Raw genomic sequence first — 12,433 nt, 5'->3', positions numbered from 1 at the left:
AGACACTCCCTAAATCAGGACTTAAAATATTTGCTCAGGCTTTCCATTGATAATACATTTAAAATATTTGATTACATCTATCTTAAACAGTCTAACTTTATATATTTAACTTTTTATGCCCTTAACGGTTTTCAAGTATTTTATATTCTTAATCCAAGATTCTTATCACGTTGTTTTCACATATTTCCTTGCAAAGCACTGAGAATTGCCTTTTGTCTGAATAGTGCTATGTAAAAAAAGTTCTTTACCTTTTCAAGCCAATAATCACTGATGATTAGAAATGATTTATTTGTATAACACAGGACATGCTGCAGATAACCACAGGTCCCCCGGTCTGTGTGGAGTTTGCATGTTTCCTAGGCCAGCAGGTGGTTGGGGTGGGGGGGTGGGGGGGGGTGTTATTGTCACACCTCTGTATATAAACCCGACCATTACTGTCAAGGACTATTAAACACATATTTCCAATCCAGTGCTTGTAAATTAAAATGTTTGTATTTTTCACGATTAAATGAAGATTGACAAATATTCCAGAGGGGCAGTAGTTTACCACTTTCTGTCTGATGTGGTGACCTCTCATGAACTTTTCCTTCACACAACATGAGCTGGGATCTCATCCCCGTTGTTCAAACGGGTAAGAAAGAAAAGAAGGAATTTCAACAGAGATAAGATAACGATGCACCTTTCAACTTTGTTTTCACAATAAGAGGTTATTTACCTGAGCAAATCTTACTTCTGTGTACCGAGATGATGTCCGATTGATAATCAAGCATCGACACATTTGACAAGTGAGTTTAGTGCAAAGGAAGAAAATCAAAACACCCTTTTTTTTTTTTATTCCAAATGTGTTTTTTTTTTTTTTCCTTATTTCCATTGTAGGGCCCAGGCCTTTGACACTTCTGAAAGCACCCACACGCTCTATGCTGAAGCTGGAGTCAACAAAAAAAAAAAAAGTCAGCCTACAGCCATATAGCCAAGAGCTCAGCTGGACATTTGCCATGTTGTTAAATACGACTGAAAACGGAAACAATTCCAGTACAACATCTTCAGTACAGCATCATGCACGGCCAGCAGAGCAACATGCTTGTTCAATGGAGGATCGGTGGGATTTAGTTCGGATCACATTTACCCGTTTTTGTGCATTGCGAGTGTGTCACGCAAGAAACTCTGCCGTTTCCAATTGGGAGGACAAACGCCCAATGTACTCTGCTACCCACAATGCTTTGCACTCCTCATTGTACTGGAATTATAAACCCTGTGAGAGGAATCAGAGGAGACGAGGGTAAGTAAGGTGGACAGAAGGATGTGATGTGACGAGTTCACCCCTGAAGCACACTCCCTGTGGGGGTTCGCACAGCACTCCGAGATCACTCCCCAAATACCCATGCGTGTGTGTGTCTGTGGGGGAGGGGGGGGGGGGCGACTCACAACCCTTGATTCCGTTAGGTAATGCTAATTGCCCGGCACCTTGCAAAAAGTGCCCAAACACGTGGACTTTAATGTTGCGCAACCAGAGCCAACAACACCATGACATTCCTCTGCTGTACAAATTGTTAATATCCTATAGGTTAGCTAAACTTGAGCTGGCTCTTTAAGTTATGTACAAAGAGAAAAACCCCACCAGCAAACCATTCCAGCAGGAAAATGAAATGGAAAACAAAAAAAAAAGTCATTTGAGTAGTTCGTCTTTTCCTTCCCAATGATTTAGAAAGTAATGTGATTAAAATTAACCTAAAATGTGAAGTTTAAGGTAATATATATATAATATATATTCATGTCGAGGTTAAACAAAAATCTACAAAGCAAAAAAAAAAAAAAAAGGTATATGTACACTTTCACCCTGTCGGAGAAAACAAAAATGACCCAATGACGATGTATTTCCAAATTTCCACCTTGTATCCCTCCTCCTAATCCTCCTCTTCCTCCTCCCTCCCCCACCCGGGAGGTAAACGAGAGCTCAGCTTCGGTAAAAAATAAAAACACTGCTGCTCGGCTGGATGAAGGCATGGAAGCTGTAATGCGGCAGGATTTTCTACCACTTTGAACTCGGGCGCTCGGTGGGATCGGGACTGGGAGGGGAGGGGCGGGGCTGGGGGACATCAGGGCGGCGGGGCTGGGGGACATCAGGGCGGCGGGGCCATTTTCCTTTTATAATATTTTAATTTTAGCGCTGCCACAGATCTGTCACATTTCAAGGCATGCAACGATCACACCAGTGTTCAACTTGCTCGTACCATTTTCATTGCAAGGATGTCGCGCACACTCCTGCAGCGCACGTGTGTGTGTGTGTGTGTGTGTGTGTGTGTGTGTGTGTGTGTGTGTGTGTGTGTGTGTGTGTGTGTGTGTGTGTGTGTATAAACTGATCCAGTATTGTTCGATGGGGCATGTATAATCTTGTCTACTCTAGTCGCTTGTTGTGTGTAAACGTGTGTGTGCGTGTGCCTTATTTTAAATTCAGACATCTCCTGTCACCATGTTGGGTTGGACTGTTGGGTCAATATATTAAACCTTAAATGTCTCAATGTGCAAGGAAGCAGCAGCAACTATTTTTTTCTCTCTCTCATTTTCTTCTGAAGGAAAGAAAAAAAAAAAAAAAAGACTGAAGAAAAGAAAATGAAACCCAAATGTTCTGAGGAGCAGAGGCGCTGGCGACTTCCCAAGGAGCTGTAAAGTGGGCGAGTTGTTTTGTTTGGTTTCCCGGAGTTTTTGTCCAGAAAGCAGAACAGCGGCTGCTGCCGGGTCCGTTTCCAGGAAGCGGTCCACACGTGGTCCTGGTGGCTCCTCCCTGCACCTCGCCGCTGGTCCTCAGGCCTCCTGGGGTGTGGGCCTCTTGAGGTCCCTGATCTGTTTGACCAGGTAAGTCTTTTCGTCGTTGAATTGTTCGTCCTCCGTTCTGTCGTTCTGGAACCTGCTGAGAAACTCGATGAGTTTGGTCTGGTTCTTCAGCAGGATGTCCAGGATGGGCTGCTTCTTGTTGGGGTTGGCCACAAACACCTGGGAGAAGGAGAGGATGGGTTTAACGTGATAAAAAAACCAGATACATCTGTAATGTGCCTCTCTCTCCTGTAGTTTGTGCTCTTTTAATTCTCCACTCAGTTCACTCGTTTAATTCAGGCATTGATTCATTCATTCATATAAAGCAGATATGTATTTGGAGAAAAACTAAAACAACAGAAACAATCCTAAATCATGATTCAGAACAGCCCTTTAACCTGATAATTAATGAATATGACAAGAACCCCGGGAATGTTCCGTCAATATGTTCAATAAAGACAAATAATATATCTAGTTGGTATTTGTTCAAGCACATTATTCGTTTTTGTGGATCACATCACACTTTATTACCGATTAATAAAGAACACTAAGGAATTCAAAATGTTTTGATACTTTCTCTTGCACGGCATAAAACTAAGACTACTTCACTGGTCAAAACGTGTGACAAACTTGATCCCAACATTAATCAATATCTAAAGCAGGATAATTATTCTGACATGAATTCTTTGCTACATCATATAAACATGGTCGCACCTCTACCAAGGACCGGCGCTTTGGTTTTACCTTAAAAACGTGGAAAGCCTCAAACTGGATGTTGCGGCTTTTGTCCCGTAGCAAGTTCATCATTAGCTTGAGATTCTCCGGCTTGCTGATGTAATTCGTCATTATCGTGAAGTTGTGCCGGTCCAGGAGCAACTCCCCCAACAACTACACAGAGAGACAGAACGGTTCATCTTCAATGACACAAAGACTTTCCTTTAACCCTAAAAACCTCTTGTCCGTACTACAGCTTTACCATTACAAACTGAACAGTCAAGCCCATAGCGCAGAGGAAAAAAAGCCTTGGATCTCAGTAATTCCTACTTCTACCACTAGATGGCAGTCACAGCACAGTTCTCGAGAGAAAGTGAGTCACAGAAACCCAACACTCATGACAAGACAGACCCCATCTTTAAATAGCTCTGTGAATAGGGTTGCACTACCACATGACCCCTGTTTACTCTTGCTTACCTTCAGCGACTGCCTTTTAGTCACGTAGTTTTCAGAGTGGAGTAACTTCTCATATTCACTAAAGAACTGAAGCAAACGGCAGAAAGAAAGAGAGATGGGTAGAGAGAGGATGGGGAAAACAGGAAAGGGATGGGGGGGCGTCAGGGCGAGAGAGAGAGAGAGAGAGAGACAGTCATCTAAATGAGCCATGTAGTGGTTTTTCACAGTTAAACGTCAATCGTGTGTGAAAACATGACGACAGGAAAATTAGGGATTTTCTGCTCGCTAATTGACGACTACTTTGTATCCTCCGCTTGCAAATTATGTCCCAAATGGTTTGTTTGATGTGTTCACAAAAGGACAGCCAAGGAGCTGAAAAGGCCAGATTGACAGAGAGAATCCTGTTGTAGCCCAAAAATATATAAATAAATACAGAATGTGTTCTAATAATCAAGGCTGGTCCAGTCACAGCTGCAGGCCCAATAACTATTATTTATTTCCATGTATTTATTCCACTGATGAGTATTCCCAAACAAGAAAATATATATATATATTCATAAGGGTGAAATAATCGAGCCACTCTATAGAGCTATCACTGCGTTGAACAAAACATCTTTGATGAAACCTTTTCCTTGTTAATCACACTTACTTTTTCGTAATGCTGCTCCAGAAACTCTGCGCTCAGTAGTTTGTGTCTCGTGAGGAGATCCTGCAAACACACAAAGTGCGTTCAGCTCAGTGGTCACTTTGAACCAGCACTGGCACAAATCATTTTTGCAGATGCATGAAATGAATGAAAGAAAAACCAAAAACCATAAACTTCATGAAAGAAAGAGATGCATCCTCAGCTGTAGTGTGAATGGCAGGGATAAAGCTTTTCAAATGGATTAGGAAAACCGCTGCAGTTACAAAAGCAAGACTGCATCATCATTAATGAAAATGCTGCCTTTAGCAGACGGTTTAATGTCTTTAACATCTGATATTACAGACATTGAACAGTCGCACTGGCCGAACTGTGGCTATTAGCACAGCCGTCACAGCCTGAATGCTAAAACTGAGAATTCTACTGCCGACTTGCGAGGAGACGGACATTTAATACTTTTCCCAGCCAGTCATGTGCATCCTTAGTCTATTATTGGGGGAAAAAAGCAGCTAAATCTGTTAAACTATCAGTTGGATAGCATAGCTTCTCATTCATCTTTCTTCTTTTGCAGATACAAAAAGCTCCACATCCATTGTCCCCGAGTATCTCTCTGTGTATGTGTTGATTAGACCTGCTTCCATCATATAAGCTCCTTCAGAGTGGGTACAATGTTTAAAAAAAAAAAAAAGGCTCTGATGTAAGGAAGCCAACATATCATTGATATCAGTTAGTTTTGGATTTCTCTTGGACACATGTCCAGCCTGTGTTGTGCCTTGGTTAGATGAGATGAGAGGTTCACTGCACAGACGCAGGCTGGATTCATGCAGGTAAACATTAGACGACTTACTTTGAAAGTGGCAAATGCATCTGAGGCAATGTCGAATGTGGACATCTCCACGTATCTGAAGAAGTCGTAAAACTGTTCGGACCCCAGCGTGATCTTGGCCAGCGGCTCGTGCCTGATGCACTCCCTCAGCATGATGCCGCAGTTCAGTGCAATCTCTGGAGACTCGTACCTGCGGGAAAAAAAAACGCGTGAAGAGAAACTGGCACTCATGCTGGACACTTAAAAACTATTTTATTGTTGTTTGAGAAGCACTGTCTCCTGAAACTGAGTGAGCTGCCAAGTGTCCTGCACGGCTTAAAGTATCACGAGCTGCTGGGAAGGTTTTCAAACTAAATGGAAAAAACTCTGTTTGGGTTGGATCACGGTTTTCATGAAAGGATCAACACTTGCCTTCATTGTGTATGTAATTAGATTTAAATCCAGAATCTTTTGAATGTTTACATTGGAAACAAAGGCAAGAAAGCCTTTTGATCCTTGTCTGTCTGCTTCACAAATATTAAAGGTTTTGAAGCTGCTTTCCCCAAACGTTTTCACTGCAACCCAGCGAGCCAATTTACTCTATATTAACTCTATAATGGAATAATTTCGAACCTTGTAGAACAGCTGAGACGCATGAGATGACGAATCAATAGCACGCCGTAGCAACAGTTGTAGTTAGGTCACTGATAAAAGTAAGCAATCAAATATGCAATAAAAAGGAAGCACGCCACAATGAAGATAATCTGAAGAGATCACAGGGGCTGTGGCAGGATACAGATGTCTTGATCGAGGATAAAAACTACTTAATTTGAAGTCTAACTTTTAATTAACCTCAGTGCCAACATAACAAAAACTGGAAATGCTTAAATCAAATATTAATAAGTGTAGTGAAAAGGTTGAGCAGGGTAATTGTGTTTACACCACAGATGACACAGGTCAAAATCCACAGCACACTGCACAAGACAAGTCCCATTAGTTCAATTACATTGGGCGTATTTGCATGACGTGTAGGTTTCCTTGGATAACAGTCATACAAGAGACAGTTAAACGCTGTCTATTAAGTTTTATTAGACTAACTGAAAAGTATCAGTTAATCTACTGCATGTTTATCCAAGCCTAGATGGACCCACACAAGGAGTGAATGTGACAACGTTACAGTGAATCTGGAGCAATGGAATTCTGGAAAAACCGGAGAATCACTAAGAAGTTTTTTTTTTTTTTTTAAATTGATCCTTCCCACCGTCCCCATCAACAATCCCAGACACCAGTGGCTACTGCGGTTCAACATGCCATTCTTCCAACTGCATCACTTTGCCATGTGTTTATAATCTGCATTGGACTGCCTACTTTGCTTTGCGTTTCATAAGCAACAAGTCGAGAAACAGCTACACGCAGTTCCTTCATGTTTCTTGGAACGTCGACGGATCATTTCGACACCGATGTAAACAACTGCTCTTCATACTTGTGATAACAATCATGAGGGTAATAGAGTCCCAGGTGTGTGCCCTTACCCTTTGAGCAACATGAAGAGGATATTCTGCTGGGTGCAAAGGTACTCTACAGTGGGTGTCCGTGTGCCAATCTGACGCCTCAGGATGTTGTTGAAGATCTGAGCAACATCTTTTTTGCCCTGGTGGGAAGAAAAATAACACATATTCAACCTATTTATTGTATGTCAATAAAACAGGATGTAATTTCATGTGGCTTCATCTGACGACGTGTATAAACACTAGTCTATGAGAATCTTTCGTATTTGCCAGCTCCATGAGACAGAAATCTTCAGTGTGATTATTTAACAATAAATACTTTTGGTGTACGAACTACCAAAGCACACATTCAACGAACAAAAAAAAACTGACAGGTGTATCTTGGTATTTATAATTCACTCTCAGCCTCTCCAGATGAATGTGGATGGAGGATGAGTGAGTGTAAAAAGAGGACAAGCTGGATCACACAGCATCATGAGTCACACTTTGAAGGGGTGAGTCAGGGACTCCTGCAGCAGCCGTTGCCACACAGCACAAGGCTGACGGAGGGCCTGGAAACATACGTTAGCCCACACGTCATCTCAACCATCGTCACAGACACGAGCTCCCACCTCGAAGTCGATGAGCTGCAGGTCTGCTATCAGGGTGCTGAGTAGACCGCTGTTGTAGAGCTCCTGGGCGAGCTGTGCCACCGCTTCCGTCTGAGGCTCTTTTTCATTTGTCCCGTACAGGATCTCCTTCATGGCCACCAGGCTCTTTGACACCTCTTCTGTGGCCTGGAAAACGAAAACCCAGATAGATTAGAGAACAGACATCACAGGAAGTTTCTTCTTCTTCTTCTTACACTTTTAAACGCTCCTGGACTTCAACACAGAGGTAAAGCATCAGGACGAAATGTTCATTTTAATAAATAACAAACAAGACTAACAGTATAAACACAATATGTAGGCATACTCTCTCATAAAGAACATATTCCATCCCAGAACCAATAGACAGCTGGTGCTGTTACACTTTAAATTACCACATTGTGGGACCAATATAGGCTTAACGTATCACAGTTTCCTCCACAAGGATGGCCGCTGGGTTTAAATAGACCCCCTGCTAGGCCTAAGCTTGGAAGATTTTTTATTTTAAGTCATTGTAATCAGAATGCATGGACAAGGCCTTACAATAGCAGTTAAATGTCGGCTCTACAGAAACTGGTACAACAAAGCCTTGGGGCACTGTATTTTCTAAAAAAAAAAAAGAAAAAAAGAAAAAGAAAAAAAAGCAGCAGCCTCTGGTCCAGGTCCTGTCAGACAAAGATAAAGTCGTTGAAGATGCCAAGAGTCTCTGCAATGCAGCAACTATAAACAGAACAAAAAAAAGTAGTAGGCTTGTAACAGGCAAGAATCAGTTGAATGTGGAATATTGCAAAATGTGCCAAAAAACAAGGTTTTTCAACATCAGTGCTGGTGTAATTCCAAAAGAGAACTTCTTTCCTCAGGGTCTCCATTTATTGTGGCAACGGTAGCATTTTTAGCAAAACAGCCATTGGCACCAGAATGTTAAAAGTATCCAGAGGCTGAGACTGAAGTTAACCATTTAAATGAACTATATTTGGTCACTTCAGTATTTCTAATGTTTTTTTCCCCCAAAAATCAAACAACTGTAAATTAATTACAAAAATATTGATATACCAAACTCTCTTTGCTTGTGCACCTCATGGATACAGTCCGGTTAAAAGCATGAAGCAGATATAAAGAATAGTGTTTGAACATTGCCATCGTGTGCAAGATTCAAATTTCAAACAAAAGCGCAATGTTTCTAGGAAGTCATATTTAGGGCAGTTTTATGCAACTAATACAGTCTATGGTGAAAGCTGTAATCCCTGTATTAAAAAAAAAAAAGAGCAGCCGAATAGACGACAAATCATACAGTAGGACACTGGTACTCAAACTGTTACAGAAATCCAGTGAGAACTGGATCCAATTTTTCAAGATTTCGAAGTTAGAATTGAGAAACCGTTGCAGACCACAAGGTGGCGTAGTGGTTAGCATAGTGCCTCATAGTGGGAATGTTGTGGGTTTGAATCCAAGACCAAAACCTTTCTGTGTGTGATTTACACGTTAAGAGTATACTTTATGTAGACTGGGATTAAAATCTGCAACATCCAAGTATTTTCATGAATGCTCTACAAATATTCAAGCTTGAAAAATAGATGAAACTTAAATCTGAGGTCCACAATAGAGTAAATAATCACAGCTCCATTTGAAGAAGAACATCACAACAACTTTGACTGAGGTGGGGAAAAAAGGACATTTTCTATATATATGCATAACATTTTCTCTGAAATGGACAAAACTTTAAATTGTTTATTATTTGAATAACAATGCCAGAAATTATAGTCTTGGACTAAAAGTCAAAATAAAGCTATAAATCTGAGGAATACATCAGTGCAGAAATATCCCTGGCCAACAAGCTAGACAACATTTCTGAAGCCAAACTCTGGTTTGGGCAATGGATCCCACAACTCAGAGGGACACGGGTGCTTCTCACCTTCTCTGCTTTTTTGTCGGAGATGTCATGCTTCTCGAGCACCGTCATGCTGTCCTTCAGGTTCTTGACGATGTCCGCCGGCGACTTGTGGGACTTGCCAAAAGGGAAAGGCATGGCGGAGAGTTACCACGAGTGACCAGGTAGCGGACTGTCCACCTGTGGAAAGGAATTTTTTATACCAAGGTTAATTTTTCATCTCGAGTGCCTTTCGTACGGACATCTGGAGGAAAGCTTGAAGACAGCTGCACTCTGTGTCCTAATACAAAGCACCATCGGCTCCACCTGCGTAACTTCCACAGCAGCAGGGCAGCTGGTACCGATGCCAAACTCTGAGTTAAGCCACTACAGACCTAAGTGCTGGTATTTGCTATGGCATTAGATTCGGAGAACGTTAAAAATGCTAACAAACCTGACGACCGTTTATAGGTTTCGATCATTTTCAAGCATCATATCTAGTTCTTACCTTTAAAGCTTCATTAAGCAGTGATTCAGAGAGGATCGACTGGTCATTTTAAGTAAATGATTGACTTGTTATAGTCACTATGACGTATGCCAGCTCAATATGTGACATTGCCCCAGACCTTTGTATAGTCCACTCCCAGTATAGTGACTAAGATAATGGAGATGACACACAGTCACGCTGATCAGTGCACTTCAGCAGGTACAGGTTAGAAAACACATACTTGCACTAACAAAACCCCGAATCCAGGACGAATTGGGCTTGAAGTGATGCAACTGATTGACGAGGGAAGCATATCTGACTGTTGCTTCAAGAAAAAGGTAACTTAACAAGAGCTCTTATCTACACAACAGCCTGACCCACCCAGCCGCCTCGCATACACCATGGAGCTAAAGCCAAAGTCTCCTCAACACAAATGAGCAAAACACAGCAGTTCACATCAAATCTCAGCTGTGTTTTTGGTTAAAATAGTGGTTCTCGCAATCATTACTAACATCTCAGGGGTCTCAAACCACCAACCTGTTGTCCTGAGAGATCCTCCACAATCTGGGCTCACACACTTCCTCTTATGTCTTGGCATGGAGTCCACGTGTTGAAAGGAACGCGGGAGCCAGTGAATAGTGTGGTGCAGTCTCCTTTTCATATATATGATGTGTGTGACGTGTGACAGCAGCAATAAAACTAAGCAACGAGTTTCACTGGTGACCGGAGCACGTCAAGTTCGCCTCTTCCCCATTAACCTGGACACGCCTCACCTCGGCCAGGTGGCCAAATCCGTCTTTCGCACAGGCGCTAATGCTCGTTAATGGAGCCAGCAGACGGCAGAACCGCCTGGGCACACCTGACCAGCTTCACCGGCCGTGACGCACGCAGGGCGGACACGCATATGGCGGGTTTAACAACCAAATGACCAGGTGTTGTGTACCGGAGGACACGTCACACCATCAGATCCGCCGCTGACCGGGCCTGAGTTTGGCCCAATCTAACACAACAAGGAAAGCAGTTAGTGCGGGCTTCTCATTTAAAATGAAGAAAGACACTCAAGGAGCAGAAAACAAGCTGACGTGACTCCATTAGACGTGACCTCCAGTCCGCACAGCAGATGTGCTGCTACCAGCTGACAAGCCAGCAGCTCGCGAGCACAGCTACAACAAACTCCCTCATGAAGCTAGTGACATCAAACTTACAGCCTGTAAATACGTGTTTAACTCTTCTTTAAGATTAAAAAAACCAAACAGCAGACCCCAAACCCATGGCCCAGTCAGTCTACCAACGTGAGCCTGACAGCGAGCACCGCCCATCTGTGTAGCCCATGCCTGGTTTGTGATTGTGTGTGAGCTTGCCAACTTTGTGCAAGGCTAACAAAATGGACACTTAATGGGTGATACAGATGCTAAAATAAAAAACCAACAATGCACCACAGAGCTGGGGCCATGTGGGATTCAGCTTAGTGAAGTATCCAGCTAACTTTATCCGTGAGGAAGCTCGCGTGGCCTATAATGTTTCAATCGCTGTCCAACCTAACAACACTGCTGCTTCCTTGTTCAACGTGTGAGTGTGTTTGTGTTGTCGACAAACATGAGGCCCAGGCCGGCCCTAACGCGGACAAAAATACCCCGGGCTGCTTCAGGAGCGACAACTACGTCTGAGAGAAGCGCTACATTGACCGAAATCAGTTTAAATACGTGATATGAGGCACGTTAGTTAGCCAACTTAGCTCGCAGTTAGCCGGGCCTCCTTCAGCCCATGCCCGTGTTTAGCAGCGGCAGCTAGGTCGAGCTAAACCCGTCCAGCTGCCCGCAAATATCAATCCGCGGCGTCTCGGTCGCATCACTGTACCTTGAGAACGGCGTTTTTCCTCCCGCTCCTCCCGACGTGTCAGACTCGAAGAGGCGAAGCCAGATGCTCCTCGGAACAAGCGCGGCTTTGTTTTCCTCGCCCGTCGCCTCCCCTTGTTACTGTTGTTAATTGTGCGGCCCCGTTTCCTCCCAGTGCTTTCTCTCCGAGCCCGACTGGTAACGCCAGCGGCGGAGCTCCAGTCACTGCGGCGGCGTCTGGCGCCCCGCGCGGCCACCTGCTGTCATAGCAAGAGCAAGCTGAGCTCCAGTCACTGCAGCGGCGTCTGGCGCCCCGCGCGGCTGCATGCTGTCATCGCAGCAGCGGCGGTGGCGTCTCAGCGAATACGTCATTGACCGCCAGAGGGCGCGCCCACCTCACGGACCCTAGAGATGAACGCACAGTTCATAGTTTATTGGATTTTTATTAGAAATAACGTTCAATAACATCAATAATTTCACTGTAATGTAGTATAGATAAATGAAACTCTGTCCTGTGCTATGGTAAGAGAACGTACACTCAAAACATCACTTTCAACTCATGGTAAATGAAAACACCTCTTTTGCATTTGTTTATTGCTGTGTGACACAAGTGACTCTGAAACCTTTCTCCTGTGTTCCATATTGTTCTGTTTCTGAACATGACCTTCCAAATGCCTTATG

At 43.3% G+C, this 12,433-nt stretch overlaps 1 protein-coding gene across 1 annotated transcript; it reads right to left on the bottom strand.

Moving 5' to 3' along the window:
- Nucleotides 1-2,147: 2,147 nt before the first annotated feature.
- Nucleotides 2,148-11,984, bottom strand: cab39 (calcium binding protein 39). Its single transcript, XM_080459976.1, has 9 exons — nucleotides 11,775-11,984; nucleotides 9,476-9,631; nucleotides 7,549-7,713; nucleotides 6,962-7,080; nucleotides 5,472-5,640; nucleotides 4,631-4,690; nucleotides 4,003-4,068; nucleotides 3,556-3,699; nucleotides 2,148-2,991 (listed from the first exon to the last, which is right to left on the bottom strand). Exons 2-9 carry the CDS (start codon nucleotides 9,587-9,589, stop codon nucleotides 2,803-2,805), a joined length of 1,026 nt encoding a protein of 341 aa, XP_080316102.1. The 5' UTR covers nucleotides 9,590-9,631; nucleotides 11,775-11,984; the 3' UTR covers nucleotides 2,148-2,802.
- Between the last annotated feature and the right edge of the window lie 449 nt (nucleotides 11,985-12,433).

The sequence above is a fragment of the Lipophrys pholis genome (assembly GCF_963383615.2).
Source record: "Lipophrys pholis genome assembly, chromosome: 3".
In the NCBI taxonomy this organism is placed as follows: domain Eukaryota; kingdom Metazoa; phylum Chordata; class Actinopteri; order Blenniiformes; family Blenniidae; genus Lipophrys; species Lipophrys pholis.
This window is presented reverse-complemented; position numbering and strand designations above follow the sequence as displayed.